Consider the following 20,357-nt stretch of genomic DNA (forward strand, 5'->3'; position numbering starts at 1 on the left):
GGCAGTCACAAAATGCACTGCCTTTCTGATATACCTGCTACTACAAAATCAGAAGCAGGTAAGTTCTTTATGTATCTCCCCTTTCTCTTAGATTTAATTTTTATTTATTTCTGAACTGCAGATATCTTTGATCTGAATTGCAAAAATGCATTAGTGAAATATAAACAAAGATATGCTCACTGGAGTCAGAAATTATATGCATCATCTCTAAATCAATGGGAAAAATATACAAAGAACCAGTAACAGATATATTACTCTGTGCTTGAAATATTTTTATGACAGTTCCCATATAACGTGGGAGCAATATATCATCCATTGGGATGTTTACCTAAATTCTTACCAAGATTGTACTTATTTATGTAAAGTACATTCTATTCTAAGTACTTCAAGACTTGTCTTTTCCAGAGATGGTAAAAAGCTACACATTACCACTAATATGAAATAAATCCTTGACTCTATGCTAACTGTACGATCAGGTTACACAGACACTTCACAGACCATTAAAACCTTCCAGTAATTGATAGGTAATCGCTCATTTGCTGGCTTCAGCAATGTACATGAGAGAAAAACCATTCTTTTTTACTAATGTAACATGTAGAACTTGCTGCTATTGCTACACTTAATGTTCATAGTGCCATATCATTTTTAATGCAAACACTCATTTTCTGCTTCCTTCTTACATTTTCTATTAAAATGCAACACAAAACAGCATACATTTCATTCTATCCCTTTGAGAATTGCATAAGCAGATCCAGGGAGTATCAGCTATTGTACTGTTAGTATTACTGTAAATAAATATTTTAGAGTTCAAAAACAGGTATTTCATCCTTTTTTTTTTTTTCCTAGAAAACTCCTTGCCACTCATTCAAACTTTTTATCTCGCTTTAAGCTACTGCTAAGATAGCAGTTTTTAATGCAAATAACACCTTGTATAAGAAGGCAAATTCATATTCTAGTTAATAAACAACATCAATAAATTTGTCAAGACTTTAATGGCATCCATACAGAACTTTTCATACACTGAGGAATTTATTCTGCTTAAGTGCTTTATCTTAAGCAGTTTTCATCAGCCATCCTCTAATCCATATGAAAAGAAATAAACGGAATCAGGAAAATTATCTGTTTTAAGCCTTCCTATTACTAAAAATAGTAATAACTTAGATGGGTCTTGTTATTAAAAGCAAGCAAATTGATACAACTCCATTTAATCAATGCGAGAATTTTTAATAAGTTTATGCATTAAAAACCCGCAGTCTGTCTGAAATTTTCAGCAAAATACAAATGCACTGTATCCTACACATTTGCCTTCAAGTTAAAAGACTAATTACATGAACTGATTTATTAATAAATGTGGCTTTTTGTCTAATTATTTTAAGTACTAACAGACTGGGGAACCATTTTAAATGTCTAATGTGCCTTGAAACCATTTTTTTAGGTTAATTACATTTCTCACTAAAGTCACTATAGATATGCCCCTCAGGTTTTACACTGGAAGATTAAAGAAAAAAGAAAGATGATTACCTCATTGGCCAGGTCCAGTAATACTGGGGCAGCTGCATTTTTCATCACACCATTCAGGTACCTAGACAAGACAAAGCCAGGTAATTTCACAGTGGCAAGAAAAGGCCAGTTTATACATGTCAGCATCCCTAGTGAATCTTTTTCATTTGGGGGAATATACCCCATTACAGAGTATTTAATGGGAAATCTTTTAAGAAGTAAGTATTTTAAGCAATCACTAACTCTCCAGGGTTGTCTCCTATGCAATTCATCTGCAAAATAAATCCATCTCAATGAAGTCAGTGGTAAAAAGCCCAATATATCAAGCAAATTTTAAAAATTTAAAAATTTAAAATGTGGCTTAATGACACACAAATAAATTATATCTGTACTACTTAAAGATGCATCACAGACAAATAAAACCCTATTATTCACAGTAAATACTTTTGGTTCCACATGACCTTCAATTATGAAGGTGCACTGTATATCTTACTCAATTCACTACTATGCACAAAAACTTAAATTCTCAAATTTATTCCAGATTTTGTTGTCTGGGCAGTAGCTTAAATACTAAAGTCTTGCTTTAGTGAAATCAGTCTAACAATTAATATTCTAAAGAGAAAACAATAAATATTTAGGATTCAATAAAGGTTGATAGAAAGTCATTATCCTATCAGTGGCAATGGCTTAATGTTTCTGGTTGAGGGTATTACAGAATGATGTTTCTGACCATCTTTTCACAGAATGTCGCCTTCCTCACTTCTGTTACTTTCACTGCTTGATATTTACATTTCAATAAAGCCTGAAACCTGTGTTCAGAAGCTGGTGGGAAGGAGCTATGATATTGGTAGCCACTTTGTGCTTTGCAGCCATGTGGAAAAGAACAATAGTTACCAACATTTGAACCTGCTCGTTTATCCTATCTGTATTCGCATAGCACATCATTACTGACATCATTAGAAGGCCACAGCCTTTCCAGCTCTATCATTATCTATCCATCAGAAGACTCTTCTGCTCATTAGTTACAGACATTAAAATTCTTTATCATTTTACCTTTCTGTGGAATGGGTGGCACACCTTTATAAAACCCCTTCACATAAGATTAGATAGAGGGCTTTTTGCTTGCAAGTTATTCTGAAGCTTAATGAATTAAGGAATTTAAAAAAGCTTTTTGCTGTAACCTATTTCAGTTCTACATAAAAAACCTCCCACAAAACACGTTTAAACATTGAAAATTTATAACAGAAGAAAATGAGAGATCATACACAAAATACACAATCAGGAAAATGTACTTGAGATTAATGTTCTCAAACATGCATCTAGATGATCGAACAGCAACACTACAGTGACAATGAAGTAAATTTCTGTCAGATATTTCTAATGTTTCTGGCAACTCCATTACAGACTAACAGGTCTCACATGCTGATGACAATACTGCTCTGAAAACTTGCTGATCCTTCTTGTACTTTGTGTTTGCCTAAGTTTCAGACTAGTTGCAGCCAAGCAAAAGAAACTACTCTACTCAACTATTTTACTTGCTATTTTACTTTATTACTTTATTTACTTATTTACTTTATTTACTATTTACTTTATTATTTCTCTTTATTTATTATTTACTATTTACTTTATTTACTATTATTTACTTTATTTACTATTTCACTTGCTCCTAACAGGGACCACTGGAAACCTCTACCTTTAAAACCTGGTAGTTTCTGACCTAAGAAAGCAATGACAGCACAATTATCTGCTTGTATGTTGGGAGAAATACTAAGGAGCATAGCACCCAGACTGGGGTTTACAGCAGTAAAGTGGATGCTAGAGAAAAGCAGAGGAGAAGACATGTTTGTCATATTTATGCCTGAAGTATTTCAAAATGGCTTCTAACTCAAGTTGTCTGCTTCTGTAGCCTCATAAGCATACTACAGAGTAAATCTATTAAAACAGGACTGAAATGAGTTTTTTAACTATTGACCAGAACATCTCTGATTTTAAAACATATGCATTTTACTCAGCCATGTAAATACACTTGCAAAATGACACACTCAGAAACAGCATAGAGAATGATTTTCCCTACCACTACCACACAGCTTCATACATAATGCATTAGTTGTGTACTGCTATCATACTTCAGACTACAGAAGAAGACAGGAGACCAAATCCTCCTGCATGATGTGAGACAAACTTAATCATACCTACAACCCTACTGACACCAATACAACTGCTGCTTTGCATAAAGCAAAATTTTGTCCCATGTTTCAGGTTGAAGTTTCAGGCTGGAACTAGTGATGTATACATACTCTAAGAAAAGGGTTACTTACACAGCAGTTACAATTACCACAGGCCACTTCACTGAAGCTGTGCTATTGAAATATATTTAAAAGCAGTACTGTATATGCATGTTATTAGCACAACAAAATTTTAAGCCAATATTCTTCCTAAACGAGAACTAACCCTAGGAAAAGCGTGATGCGATCCAGTACAAATTTTACAGAACAATAAACTACTAAAAAGCCAAAATCAAGCACCCAAACTAGTACACTTCACACTAGATTCTAAACAAGTGTCTGATATAATTAGGCTGTGGTTAAGTTTTAACTACATGACTCTAGTGGAAGCACATTTAATTGTTTACAAATGAAGGCTCTTTGTTTATTTTCTTGATTCATACAGATTAGTATTAAGCACGAATATCATACATCGCAAGTATGAATGCACTTGCCATGCATGCTCTTCAGATATGTCAGTCTATAAAGTAATATTTTAATTGCACATCTTTACCTGTTATCACTATGCCCCAATTATGTCACTGGAATATTTTTAGTAAAGCCTATAGAACTAACAGAAAAACTACAAGATGTAGCAAGCACAGTTTATTAGCTTAAGATGCAAACAATTGTAAAATGACATAAAGGTTTTCATCCTCCCTTAAAAACTATTTCTGACACTTCTGCTGATAAAACAGGAGTGATCTAAAAATTAGTGCTTTAACTGCCAATACATGAATATGTAACTTTTTGTAATGTAACACAAATGTTTTAAACAAGCAACTGTAACAGAACAAGCTCTCTTGCTGTACAATCAATCTTGACACAGAAATCCTAACAATCGAAAACTACAGGCAATACATAATAAATGCCATCACATACACTGAAAATAATTTGCTTATCCTTATCTGCTATCTTATCTGCTATTCCCTATCAGAGAAATAAACTCTTTCTTAATCAGAATGACCAAATCCTGAAAAATTTCCATTGAAAAACATTTTTAGTGAACCATTCCGTGTTCCCAAATTCTTAATTTAATGTTATATAAAATTAGCTTCATCAGCTCATTTACTCACAACTGCCATAAAAATCAGTAGCTATGGTGAGAGTTTTAAATGGGGTGGGGAGGTCATACCTTTGGTAGTAAGTTTCGATAGCTTCAGCAGTGTGATGCTTGGCATGTGTTCTTTTGATTTGTTTCTAGAAAAATGAAAAAACAAGGACTTTTACAAATGTGTCATAGATCAAAACACAGAAATCGTGACTATGCAAAGACGTGATCCTTGGGTACACTTTGATAGATGTGAACCATGTTTTCAGATTCCTTACAGAAATGACATTCAATCTACCTATTGAATTGAACGTCTTCAGACTGTACTGCAATGTACCATATGTAAAAGCCAGTAAGGTCACAATAATTGAATCTAAATAAGTTTACCGAAGGCTGCTGAGGGCAAAGAAAAACTTGTTCTCTCTTTCAACCTTTGTATTAATTTTCCCTCAATTCAATTCCATCTAAGTCTGGTGCACTCTAGTTTTACAATTCAATTGGCATTTTTAACCAGGAAGAACATTGCTTAAAAACAACTTATTTGAAAAACTACAAAAAGTAATTCCATAGAGACTTGCCACTTGACTGACACCTGTCATCTCATGATAAATGACTCCATTTTCTGCCTCTCTTGCCTTCTGCCACTCTGGCAATGGTCATTTATCATCATCTCTGTCAGCAATGGAAAGCAGCACTGACAGTGCAAGTCAGCAAACATTTAGCACATGGAACCACGCAACACAGGGAAATTATTATTGTCAGAATAATAATGGTTTAGCATAATTTATTACAGGTCCACCAAATAAGCAAAGGCTAGATGTTATTAGACAGATGGATGGGTAGGCTTGGCAGCCATCCACTGAGACTCAGGCGGTGCTTGATGTGGAAAAAGGAACATCCTCCAAACCAATCAGAAAGCTGGCAGTTCAATTACAAAGAAATAAAGGGACATTCATCATTCAATTAGGCACCTGTCAACCCTCACAAAGGAGAAAACTTCTAACCTGGTACTCCTGGGAGAAGATGCTCAGCAGAGTGGACTGCGATTGACTGGAACAAATAAAAGAAGGACAAAGTTAATTACTGGAGTGCACTGCAAAGAAACAAAAGAGAAGGGAGCTTCAAAGGTAGGCCTGCTGCCCTGTAATCTAACAGAACATGAAAACAAGTGTGGAAAAGTTGTTCCAGATGAACACCTCAGACAAAGGCTTCCTGCTGCTAGGTCAAGGAGAGAGCATATGAGGGAGGGGAGGAAAATATAGCAAGATTTTCAAACCAAACTAGCACATTGTTTGGGTGATTCAACTTCAGAACCCAGAAGTCCTACCAGGAACAAGTTGTGAAGCTAAAAGATAACAGAGAAAAAAACGAAATTAAAGCGAAATTTCCATTAATAATTGATGGAGTTAAATTCCATCAGCACTTGGGAACACACCGCTTGTTCATTGGCAACATATTGAAATTCATTTTGTTAGCAGCAAGGGAACTCCTTCAGTAGCTGTCTCATATTCAGGTTAAAAACTTCCCCCTCTGTCAGAAGTAGCATATGGGACCAGTGGAACATTCCCACTGAAACTGATGTGCTTTGAAAATGGAAACTTTCACAGCAGGAAGCCAAGATTCCCGGGAGTCGGTCATTTCCAAAAGCTGCCATAAGCTTCATTCATCTAAGGCTCCACTCAATGTCAAACACCTGGCAATGAAGCAACCTGGAAAGCATTCTTCCCAAGTGGGAATTTTTCTCTCTGAATTGTTAACATTTAGAAATGAGACAAGATTTTTTTTCCTCTGAAAGGCAATCAATACCACACTGCTACTGTTTTCAATTGTCCTCTGTGGATATATCTACCTCATCACATCCTGAACACTACTAATTACTCCTGATATATTTTTCTAGTACATGCAACTTGAACAAATTATAGTCTCAATAAATCGAGTTTTATGGTACAGCAAAGCATTATGAATAATTAACATTTTTTCATTTCATGAACTTACCAACTATGGCACAGCATAGGTAGTTCAAAGATTCTACAGTGTCTAAAGTCTCACTCTTCTGTCAGATTTCTTATATGTGAATTTAACACCAGTATCATATCATAATTACATTAAAAGTACATGTTCTCTCCATACATAAATGACCCTTCTCCTTCCAACTGTCACACTGCAGAAATATCCATTTAAGATAGGGAAGTCCTACTCCCGCTTTCCAAAGGGAACACTGAAGCACAAAATTCAATGGTTGGATCACAGTTAAACAGACGGTATATGCAGCATGGTATAGTGCTACTTTTAAACCAAGCAGCTGAAGAATTAGGAACAAACTGACTAGACTAATGCAGTGCTGTATACAAAGCTTACAAGCATGTCTTATCCATAGCTGTGCTTCCAGGCTTTTTGCCATAACTCCGTATTTTGGGCTTGTCTGCCCAGTGCAACATCTGCGTGACAGCAGTAAGCTGAGCCTTGATCTTTGGTATTTTACACATGGGACTGTTCACCCTGAGTACTCACTGAGACTAAATGTTAAAACTGCAGAAAAATAATAGCAACACAAATTGACTAATATACAGATTTATTAAATTAATGAATTACAGAAAATATAAGTACAATACAGTAAAGAGTTTAATTTTTATTAAAGTTTCTATTAAATGAAATAAACAGTATTTAAATAATAAATATTTATTCAAAGATACATGTGACACAGAGGCCAGGAGTTACATACCACAAAGTCTCTTTAAAAGGCACACAATCCAATTATGACAATCTGCAACCTGCACATGTAATAACTGGAAGGTGAACAAACGAAAGCTAAGATATTTCAAGTTGATTTAAAAAAAAACCCCAAACCTGCAAGCTATAAATAAGTTGGATACATAAGGCCCCCTAATGGCTCACCACATAATTATTATTACCTTGTACATTTACATGGTCATAATGGTAGAACTGAATTTAGAGATAGATGTGAGAAAAAATCCAAAACAGATCAGGACAGTATTTGACTAGATTTCCGGTTTGAGTTCTCCTCCACTGACATAGCAATTTTTGTGGTTTTAGGCTATTCCAGGTATGATAATTGTACTTATATTACCATTATCCTATGGTGACAGTAACATCAAAAAAACCTATGACCATTATCCCTCCCTCCCTCCTTTTACACTCCACCTTTAATGGAGGACTTGGAAATGCTAGGTTAATGGTTGGAATTGATGACCTTCACAAGGTATTCTCAAAACTAAGTGTTTCACTTATTCTTGTCCATTTTATTTGTCCACTTGGTGGCCTTGGATTTTGACCTTCTACTTCAATTTAGTTCAACACTCCTCTCCTATGCTTTCAACTATTCAGATAATTTAGGACTTAGCACAAATATTGACAAAATTAATTCCAATAACAGTGCAAATTTGATATAGACTGGATTGCAGTACAGAAACTTTACTACTGGGGCAAAGAGAATTCCTTCAATAACACCATTCAAAGAATTTCAAACCTTACTACTGGATAATCTTTCCCCTTCTCTAGGAGAAGTGGATTTATATCTTCACATGGCGGCTTCCATGTTTCTTTTGGTTAACACAGTTCCTGTCTTAAACACTAAAACCACTCATCTGGCACTCACTGTTTCCTTGCTACAATTTCATTCAGACAACTTCCTGGCAAAACGAAATAGCTCCTCAAACACAGATGGAGAATATATTGCAAGATCCCATTGAGTGAAAACTGAAACATCATGGTTTCAGAAAGCACTGAAAAAGACAATACTATGTACTTGGAGAAGGAAGAGAAGTCTTGAACATGCATTTGAATAGCATGATCACAACTGCTGATACTGACAGCAGGGATACTACCACAGAAGTCATCATTACTTCTACAGGAACAGCAAAATTCCCAGGGCTCCATCCATTCTCTGATACCTCTACACAAGATTTCAAAGCAACAAATGAGCAGACAAATCCATTCATCACTGAGCTATCCAGGAAAACAAACGTAACACTAAAAGTGTTTTTTATTCAAAATAACATTTGAGTACTGCATTATTGCCTTTCATGGAATAAACTATATAGTAAGCCTCATGGCTTACTTGAAGACTAGGAATATAGATGTTTGTGATAAGCAGACTCTATTGTTCAGAAACAACTGTAGAGCCAAGGTACATAATTACTAATTTTTCTGAAACAAACAAAAAAAAAATCCAGAAGTCATAATTCTCATTTAAACCTCATTTAAACATTTAATAAATTAACTTGTTACTCCTCTTGTAGAACTAAGTATATTGTCCAGGGAAATAAGCAAACTTTTAAGTTCTGTAGTGACAACTTTCATGGAAATATTCTCTTCTGCAATTGAATGCAGATGAATCTAACTACCAGAGCTCTGTTCAAAGCATCCAGCCTAGCTCTTAAGATATCCTCTTTTTTTGTATACTGGCATCCACAATGATGCCAATTTAGCTTTTGTTACTCTGCGTTGATGTCACTGGCATACTTCCATCTGAATGCCTGATGTATTTTTTGCTCTTGTCAATACATAAGTGGATTTGAGCAGAAAACTGAGAAATCTAAAACTGGCCAAAAATGCCCATTTTTAAAAGATAAATTTACTTTTATTTTATAACACAAAGTATAATTTTTAGGTTCCAAGCACCTAAAGATTTAAAAGATGCTTGCCATTAAAAAAACCCAGTATTACCATTATAAATGTTATTTCTAATACAGAAATCCTACATTTAGAATGGGATGCGCAAGTCAGTCCAGAAAAAGGGATAAGAGAAATTATTTCCAAGAACTGAGATATCAGTAAAGCTTAGAAAGAAAACTGCAGATATGGTGCTGGGAAAAGAACATGCCCTTTGGTCAATTATTATATAAGAATAAAATTTAGACCATTCTTTTCAAATGCATCTCAGAATTTGGTAGACAAGGAATGCTATAATCAGTGGAGAGTTTCAGAAAAAATCTGTGTTGCAATGATTATTCACAGATAAAGTAGTAACAGATAAGTTACTACTTCATATAAGCAGTTTAGTGCTTTGTAGCTTGAGTAGATATAGAACTTTGGCTAAGAAGGAGCTAGTAATGATGAAAGCAATTTAATTGTACCAGACCATCACCTCAACAAAATGGAATTGCAGATGCAACCAAGATTTGGAGTGCTGTCCAGCTTAATATTTGCTACTTACTTCAGCCTCACCAGGAGAAAATCCAAGCCTAGCAAATGTTATGCAAATATTATATTATCAGCCCTTGCAAATAATGAATGCTTTACAGATAAGATAAAACTTAAAGTTTTTTACTTTATTTTCTGAGATTACTGAAAACATGGAGTTGTAGGTGCAAAGCAAGTTTCCACTTATTTAATGTTTCACATTTTAGAATGAGTTTCCTTTCTCTCATTTTTAACTCCACGCTTGCTGCCTCAAGTATAAAGAGTAAAAAATCAGTTTCACATTTAATGTATTTTACCATGGAACAAAGGAAGAATATCTAGAGAGATCTGTAAAAAAAAAAAAAAAACCAAAAAAACCCCCAAAAAACCAAAAAACCAAATAAAGAGTAAATATGTATTTAATCCAGAAGTATTCACACAAGTGGAGACAAGCAGAGGCAAAGCTCAGTCCCTAAGACAAATATGTTATATATAAACAGAATAGCTTCATGGTTTCCTTTTCACATAATGGAATATTCTGCTTTATTAAAATGATAAATATATTGGTTAAAAAGCTGAGTGTAGGGGCAGGGGATATGTTTCCAAAATTCAGAAGCTGTCATATGTGAAATCCCAAACTGCAGTGTCAAACCTTCTTGTTGAAGAACATAGACTGCCACTTAGCTATAGCAGGAATTCAAGGGGAGAAATTGTTTCTTTCCTTCCACAGTCTCTAGTGAGTATGCAGCACTACTCATATATTTCATGATATATTCTGAAGTGGATAGCAAGAGTTCATCAATTTTTTTAACTACAAAGAACTTCTTTCCATGTACAGTAAGTTTAAAAATACTTTTAAAGATACAATATTGCGTGTTAAAATAAAAGTAATAGGGCTAGAACTCTGTGGTGCTGCCATGCCTGATTTAAAATTGATGTAAGGAAAGAAAGATATTTAAGAATTTAAAAGATTAGCGGTGAAAATGGAATTCTCCTCACATCTATCCTGAAGTTTCAGAGCATATGTCTAAAACATATTTTTCCTGTTACATTATTAAAGACATGAAAGAAATCCAAACAGCCAAACTCTTGTCTTCTGTACTGCAAATGATTTGGAACAGGGACTCCTAAAGGAAGCAATGTTTATACTGCTTATCACATGCTAACCAGTCCACTCTAATTTGTAAAAACCCTGTCAGTAATGGACTTCAAATAGATCTAGCAGCATTGTTTCAAATGCATAATATGCACAGATGTATACAGCCTCAGTGGCTTCCCAGAACTGCAGGATGTGGGCAGCAAGCATCACAGACACACCTGTAAATGACCCAATGCCAGTCTGATGGTCAACTTCCACATAACTAGTGGATTGTCAGAATTTCTTCCATGTGTCAGGATTGTCCGGACAACAAAAGGCTTCTTAGTAGTCTGAATGATTCCACAAGAGAATCCAGTAAGTCTCAGGAATACCAAAGACCTACCAAAAGCTTGGGAACTTAGGCCTATATGCATCCAAGCAGTGAAAAACATGGAACAAAGGAGGTAGATTAACCACTAGAATAGTTACAGCTTTAATCTTTCTTCACTGTAGCCTCTTGTACTACAATCTTTCCTGTAGTTTAGTATGATTGTGGCCACTTCTCTGAATGCAAATTCTCAAAGAGAAGAGTATTTCTCTGTAAACATCTGTACTTTCATCATTCACAAATCTACCAATGATTTACCAGAAGTCAGTGAATTACCAATTTAAGTTAAATCAATATACTTGTCTATATACATTTGTGTGAATATTTTTAAATCAATAGGTGAGTTTGAATTAGAGTTACTAAGTAACACAGAAGTATCTAAGTCTTTAATTGCAACATGCTAATTTCTATAAAGTGGCCATTTTCCAATTTTCCAGCTTTCCAGATACAACAATTCAAGTCTGGAATACAAAAAAACACAGTTTAATTATTTCTGCGTAAGAAGCCTTCCATACAATGAAGCATTATTGGTAGCTACTCCTTTGGAAACTACCAAGTCAATACAGTTCTGTAGAGGAAATACTCCCATTAAAAATTATTATTATTATTATTATTATTATTATTATTATTATTATTATTATTACTGTTATTGTTATTATCATGATCTTTATTGTTGTTATTGTTATGCTGTGTGTATGTAGATATAGATAGATATATATATATATATATAGATATATATATATATATGACATGAAATACATGATGATATGCTCATTTCAGACTTAGTACAATTGCATTTAAAATCAAGATGAAATTCAAGATCATCTGAAGAACAACAGCATTAGTCAATTTTAAAATTCTCTGATATCCAGTTCAGCAAGCTGTACAACAGCTCAACTCAAAAGATTTAAAAACAGATCCCTAAAAATTGCCTTTACCTCAAAGTCAATTTCGTATCTCTCGCAGGATCAAAAATAAAACCCAAAATAAAGATTCTGAGGAGAAAGACATCCTGCATTGCAGGCTTGCACTATTCAATGGTAATAAAAAGGTTAAATTCAGGCATGTGCATACAACTTTGCAGCCTATAGCCAGTGATATGAGTATAACTGTATGACAAAGCTCAGCGAAGGCTACTTGAGAAGAGTCATCACTTCTATGACCTTGACACTGGTTGGTCCCACAACTTCTATACAATTTAGTGATGTGCGAGAACAGATGATGGTGCAATACATAGAAATGGCAGCATTTAAAATTCATAGTAGCATAAGGCCATTACTTTTCCCACTGGGCCACTTGAACTTTAATAATGTCTGACCTAGTTGCCCAATAAGTTCTAGCAGCAGACAGAGTAAAATTGCCAGTATTAGATACTGTTTGATTTTTCATTTAGGAAGACTTAGAAGTTCCTTTAAGAACAGAACACCAATTCTTCCTGTAGACACCTAATTTTTTGGTGTCTCTTGTAACAACCAATATATTTTAAAACAACTGCAGACTATGAACAATCTGTATCAGATGTGAAAAAAATAAATTACAGTGGTAAGTACAAATAACCAATACAGGCAATGATCCCAAAATAATGCTAGCTCTTTGCAGAGATAAATAACACCTTCTTTCACCCACACCACAAAAATCTGACTCCCAACAGCAATAACATAAGCGTAACTAAAACTATACCACATTCAAATGATTACAAAGTATTTATGACCAATCTCCCAACATGAAAAGAGAAAAAAAATGCTGGTTTTCCATTCATATTTATATATGGTTATGATGAGAAGAACAGCATCGTGCTTTAACAGTGGATAAATACTTAACATGTTAAAAAAACATAGCAATAGAAGAGTAGCAGGTCCATACAAAAACAAACTATTTTTTCAGTCTTATAATCTTGGTAAACAATTTGTGAAAATAGACAGTAATTTGCCTAAGATACTGTTCTGATATAATTTCTTTCTGAAATTAAACAAGGTTTGTTGCATGAATGTTTGGAACCTATTCCAATGCCAAACCCACATTGAGACCTCCATAAGTAAACACTATTTCACCAAAGTTTCACATCTCTTTCATTAAAATATAAAACTATTTCGTAAGGTCAAATTTTCGAACTTAAAAATATTTTCAGATGTAATACAGAACAATATATATTTACAAGAAGGGCTTAAGAAATACACTGTCAATGCTAAAATGTGAAATTAAAACTCCCAAATATTCTGACATTAGGCTTCAATGACTACTGAATGTCCTCACCTTACAGACAGCAGAACTTGTTTGGTACCCTTTACGTATCTAATTAGGGAATGCACTGACAAAGAAACTGATCAGAGTCAAACAGGGGTTGTCTCCACATACACCTTGATAACCTCAGTACTTGTCCACATCTCCATTTCCTGGTATTCTCAAGAATTCTGCTTTTAACTCTACCATTAAAATTTTTGAGAAAAGTAAATTTTAAAAAACCCAACGCTTAAGACTAGCAAAAGTAGATGATTTGCTATGTCCTTGATTTCAACTACTCCAAGTTAGCAAGAAGTTTCTTTAACATCGAGGAAACAATCAGCGAATGTCCCAAAGCAGAAGTGTCCAGCAGCATACCAGGGACTGAGGAAAAAGGTAAAACATCTGTGAACTCCTCATTTGCACTCAACTGTACATCATTCACACTTTATTTTCATTTACTTCAGGTAAGACTGGACCAAAAACACGTTTGCTGGTTTGACATCTTTATCGTAGTAGCATAATCTAAACGCTGAACCATTAGATAAAAATACACTAAAGTAGTTCCTTATCCGATGTTAGTTGTGTGGAGAAGGATGTTCCTTGGGTGCAACAGCAATGGACCTCAACAAGCAGTTAAGGCAAAGAAGATACAATTTAAACCAGGGTTTTATCCTTCTCCTTTCTTATCTGCCCTACTGATAGGGCCAAGGTCCACACATTGAAAATATACTCAGTAGGTTATTACTGAAAAGCAACATTTGAAATTTTTATTTTGTGTTCATCCCCTCATTTTGTTTGGGTTAGTTTATCATGCTACTTCCTCTTATGCCCAGGAAAAGAAATAGACCAGAAGATAAGGCAAGTTTTTCAGACTTCAATCTGAAATTTACTTACCGGGGATAAAGGGGAAAATAATTCCACTTTATATCTTTCTTTTTCAACAAAACTATTTTGTCCTGTACAAGTTAGGTGTTTTAGAAAACTATTTTTATGAATGAATAGCAATTCAGAGATAATTAGATTGTTCATTTGTCTTAAAAAAATTTGCCTGCATGTAAAAAGCATATATGTGCTGAACTAAATAAATCTCTAAACACCCTTAAACAATTTGCTCCTAAAAATATATAATCAAATTTAGAAAACTGTAAACTACATTTAAAATTTATTATTTACAAGCAATTAATTACAAAGACAGCCAGGTGGCTTTCATTACATAAATTACTGTTAATGACACTTGCCTCATGCTGCTACTGTATTTAGCATTTGCATGCATCACATGTCAAGCACACACACTGTTGCATAGGTTTCTCCAGGGTAAAAAGTGAACATCTTAAGTCAAAAAAGCTTCCAGTTATCCAGTCAAAACTGTTAATTCCTTAAGCAAGTCAGGATCTTATTGATGTTTCCCATTCAGGATATAACCTAAAATACATTCAGAATAAAATTTCAAGAATCAAATGTGGATGGTATAGGAGTAATAGTTTTTAGTAAATTCCAATTTTGATTATGATGTAGATTCAAGGCAAGAAATGAATCCATTTATAGCTAGTTCCCCTGAGATTTCAGGGCCCTAGACATTGTTTACCATTTTTAAAATTACAATTTTTAAGCTATTCATAATTATAGAACAAATCTGTCTACCTACCCAACAATGCAGTATTTTGTCTTGTATATCTAAGCTGTTGTACCATGCATGCAGATATTTACAAAGCCTACTTTCAGCCCCAGGGAAATAGTTTATTACGCCATAGAGAGAACAAAGTAATTTAATGCTACTACTCACTTTCTCTTGGGAAGATTGCAGATATGCACAAGAAGGAAATCCAGCTATTTCTTTTTACTAGTGTTCTTCCAGCACTCACTTTTTAAAAAAAGCTGTCTACCTAAAACTGGCAGGCAATATGAAGGGAACATCACAAGAGCTGATCACAACATCACATTAGTGAATCCTAAAACTTCTCTAACCCTTTCTACTCCTATCAACAGGCTTTTCCTTTCCGTTCCTCCCCTCTCCAGAGGATTTTTCTGGTGTTCCTTATATATTGCCCTGAAAATACATACAATGACTACAAGCTTTGTTTCCCACAGTGCCACTGCAGGAAAGGCTGGCTTTCCAAAACTCTTTCTCCATGGAACAGAATCTAATGGAACACTAATGGAACAGAATAATCTCTGATATAAACAGTCAATTAGATTGACTGTACAGCATCACCTTCTCTAAGCACCAATATTTCACTGGTTTTGGTAGAATGAGCCTAGAGGCTTTGACAAATAAATGTGGAAGCCAAGGAATAACAAACATTAGTTCTCTGTTAAAATACACTGAAGATGACCTCAGCATGCATCGAGTAATATGGCATGACTCACTGGCACTTCTTAAATTTTTAGGACTTATCAAAATCATAATAAAAAGACACATTACCGTCTTTATATTAAGTCCATAAGGACTAAAGTAAAATTAAAAAAAAAAATCAATGAAGGAGCATGTTAAATAAACTTCACTGGAATTCCTTGAAATTTGACTGATAATATCCTTCAGGCAGCTTTCAAAAATGCCTCATGAAAAACATCCAACCTTATCCTCTCATATTTTGAAGTTTTAATATATTATAGTAAAGCAGCAAAGGCCACAGAGCCTTCTTTTCCTTCAGATTAATCTTAATTTGTTCTTCACATTCAAATATCAGGTCTTTATATGTTACCTAAGAGTGGCAAACTAACAGAATTTGGACTTCAGAAAACAGTGAAAATTGAGAAAGAGAACAAAATATTCTGAACTGGAGTGTTTACATGTCTGCAAATTAGTAACTAATAACTTACATATATACATTATACATTACATATAAGAGAACATATATTCTTATAAAAGAGACCTCTACTTATAACTAAAGGATATCAATAGGAGAATGTTGAAATCAAGTTTCTAGTTTCTAGAAACCAAAAGATTTAGAGTGAAGAAGGCAGCTAAGACATAAATTAGCACTTTGGGGTGGATACCCCTTTGTTTTCAAATTCATCCTTCTAAGAATAAGTAAAACATCCCTCTATCAACTTTTATTTAAGAGTAATTTCTCCTTCCTCATGACAGTAAAATTTTAAGGCCAGAAGTGGAAAAATTGTCATTAATGTCATTTTTATCACAGCAGATCTAGAAATATTTTTTCTCTCTGGACTCCCAAAGTATTTTGTTAATGCACCTCTTTTCACTAAACCAACTCCAAAGAAATATTTAACATAAAGTTATGGTTGCTCATATGTAATCTGTTACCTGGATTAAAAAAAAAAAGGCAGAAGGCCCCTCTATCCACCTAATCACCATATCAATGACACATGCCACAACAGAGAAGCACTAGTTTATTTGATTGATCATGGTAGATAAACTCCAAATAACAGAGAAATTAACAAATGCTTGACATTTGCTCAACATCCATTATTCTGACACTGCTTTCAGGATTTCAAAGCCTGGGAGTATGCTTAATCAACATTCATATTCCCTAGTGAGCTACAGGCACCATATTGCGCCCCGCCTTAGTACTGATGAAAACTGCATATTGGCCATTTCCAAAATGTTCTGGGACTCCACGCAGGGCCCCTTCTCTCCCTTGTTCCTGTTCTGCAGTTTTCTTTTAAACACTTCCAAGACAAAAGCATCTGCCAGTTTTTCTCTCTAGGGATGTATGCAAAATGAACTTAACAGTTTTAAGGCAAGAGAAACCCTCACATCTAAATTCATTCATAGGATAGAAAAGGGCCTAAGAGGCCTCTCTAGGGACAAAACCCTGCTGAAATTTTCCCCGACAACAGTGGGAGCTTTATAAAATCTAAGTCCAGACAATTTCCAATTCAAATGCCCAGCATAGCATGACCTTTGTCAGATCTATGAGCCCTAGATGCACCCACTATTTTTTTATTCTAACCAGCACAGACATTAGACAGGGCACTACTGCTAAGCAGGAGGTTGACTATTTGCATGCTCTTCTATTGTGAAAATGTAACAGTGACAGCACTGTGTCGAATTCTTTTCCCCCTAGAACTTTAACTCCATAGGAGAGGCATAGCTGACAGATGACTCTCCCAACATCTGTGTTATGTACACTGCACAGCTGAGGAACCTTGGATCACTGTCACGGCTTCTCAGAGATGACCTACACCTTTCTTATATCTACACATGATCAAAAAAGTAAAATAAAAATTTGAAAATGCCTTTTCTTAAATGAGAAGTAAATATGGCAAGAAAGATTAACATAATTTAGTCATTAAGCTGTTCACATAGCAGCTCACCATATGTTGTATAAATGTCCTATACAAAATAATTTATCAGACCTGACACGTTGCACATCATATTGTATTATTTAATATGCTTACTAAAATTTCATGGATCGAGCGCCACTTCTGAAAGCATACAGAAAGCCCTAGAAAATATTTCTTCATCTTCCATGATTTATTTTGATTGCCTTTTACAGCTACATGATAAAGTAGAACTTGCAAAATTACGAGGTTAGGGTTTACACAGCTATTGCTTCATATACTATAACAATTGGCTTCATGTCTATATAACATTTTACTTCCATTTAATATTCAGAAGCACATTAAACTAAGTACACTGCTTTCCACTGCATATTTTAATAATTTCAACTGGTTATTTCAGTAAAAATGCTGATCTACTAATGCAAAGTTCCACTGAGAGAGAGATATCCTTGCAAAAGGAAACTAAAGGCTTACAGCTAAGAATTACAAAATAAACTAACACAAACAAGTAACATGATACATGCTGACCTCCCTAAATCTGTCTACATAAAAACATATTCATTTCTACGCAGTAGCTGAAACGTTTGAATATTATCTTTGTATTACTGTGATTTAAAATGTTAGAACGACAGGCATCTATTGCTGATAAATGGGCAAAATTCTCTATCCAGAAACCTTGAAACCACAAAAAATAACAATGTGTAAGAATGATCGTCTGTCACTGTCGAGGTCTGTGTCTAAATAGTAAATTAAAACAAAAAGTGTAAGCAGGAAGCTTGTGAATAATAGTTGTTGGGCAACCAATGGAATTTGTTTGGAAAAAAATGCTCAGCACTTAGATGACATATCAAGCAGAGGGATATGGCTAGGAAAATATTTAGACTGAAACTATGCATTTATTCCATAAAGGACCATTTTCCTTTCTTTCTCAGACCACTGATGTCAAAGGAACGCAATACAAATGAGATAAAAAATGTAGCCCAACTTACTCTTTTTGGTCAAAAATTATATTCTCCTGTTCCTAATAACAGGATAAAGGAAAACATATTCCTGTGTTAGGTCACTCATTGCAATAAGGTCATTGAACTCCCATTTGGACTGGAACTTGCTTGGCTTACTGGAGTACCTGCCAACTGGTCAAAGCAGATCTTCCTTTTTAAGCTCTGTAAGAACCAGAGATCAAGTTTTTTTATCTTTTTGTATTTTGTGCACTCTGAGAAAATGCACTTGTCTAGGAGGACATACTGCCCAGCTGTGATGAAAACTGAAGGAGAGCTGCATTTACAACATGCATTTTATATTAATATTATAAATGGCTAATGTTCAATAGCCATTTCATATACAGAAATGCACACTCACTCTCTGCCTATCAGTTACTGTACTCTCTGCAAGTTGTAGTCTCCAAAGGAGCATCTGTATTCCACAGAAGAGATGCAATAAAGAACTGAATGTTACCAGTATCAACAGAGGACTAAGAAGTTCTGCCATCTCCCAGCCAACCACAAATAGAAAGAGAAATACATGATGTCTTTATTGTTGTCTGTGTCCTCAATTAATAACAGGGAACTCCAAAAGACCCTTTACAGTAATTCAGTCACAGGAGTATTACTTCCATCCTGGCCACAGTTTCTATGTTGCCTTTGAAACGGTTTCAGACAGGCTGCATTGCAGAAGAGATTATCCTTGCTATCACACAGGTCTTGTTCAAAGGTGTATTTGATAACATTTTGCTTTCTGTGAAAGAAGAATGTGTGCCATCTTAGGACATTTTTATTCAGTGTTGAAGTTTCTAGAGGTATATGGGAAACTAGGCCATCAAATGCTTCCAAGACCTTGAAGGCCTAAATACAGATATGTAAGTAGAGGACAATCACCCAAATAAAGTCCTCTTCAGCACAACATCCTGATCTGAAGCCTTTTTTCCACATTTGGGTAGACAGCAAAACTTCTTAACATTCTATTCAGATGAAATGATAAAGCAAGATAGTGAAGTTCAACAACTCTCCGGTACAAAGCAATGGCACTGTTGCTATCAATTACATTGATACAATTCAAAATCAGTATAAATACAAATCAGTTACATTGATTACATTATCAATAACTGTTACAATCAAAAAGCAACTGTTACTATCAATTAATCTACTGGATATCCTGGTGTGTGCAAGGGAAGGATAATAACCCCTAGTCATATGACCATCATTACTCAAAATGTTATGGACGCAAGAATTTTTAAAAAAGCTTGTACCAAAATAAGATATGTAAAAATGCTTTAGCTGTTTACAAGCAGAAGTTTTTATCCTAAGTTGTTCACAAACCATAATGTTTTTCCCATGACAGACAAAGGTTCCTCTTTGGCAAATTTAAGCCTTTTGACAAGAAGTTCATTTACTTTGAATTCTTCATTTGAAGCCCATGGACAACAAGGACTTTATAAGATATAAGCTGAAAACTAATGACAGAGCA

At 34.7% G+C, this 20,357-nt stretch overlaps 1 protein-coding gene across 4 annotated transcripts in view; it reads right to left on the bottom strand.

Moving 5' to 3' along the window:
- The window catches only part of CDIN1 (CDAN1 interacting nuclease 1), a 138,323-nt gene that overhangs the window by 105,621 nt on the left and 12,345 nt on the right, over positions 1–20,357 (bottom strand). For all 4 annotated transcript variants that reach the window (XM_056492667.1, XM_056492665.1, XM_056492664.1 and 1 more), the window contains exons 2-4: positions 5,820–5,865; positions 4,900–4,964; positions 1,522–1,582 (exon numbers count right to left, since the gene is read on the bottom strand). In XM_056492667.1, the coding sequence (XP_056348642.1) occupies positions 1,522–1,582; positions 4,900–4,964; positions 5,820–5,865 (172 nt within the window). The remainder of the gene's footprint in view (positions 1–1,521; positions 1,583–4,899; positions 4,965–5,819; positions 5,866–20,357) is intronic.

Source organism: Oenanthe melanoleuca, chromosome 5 (genome assembly GCF_029582105.1).
Source record: "Oenanthe melanoleuca isolate GR-GAL-2019-014 chromosome 5, OMel1.0, whole genome shotgun sequence".
Lineage (NCBI taxonomy): Eukaryota > Metazoa > Chordata > Aves > Passeriformes > Muscicapidae > Oenanthe > Oenanthe melanoleuca.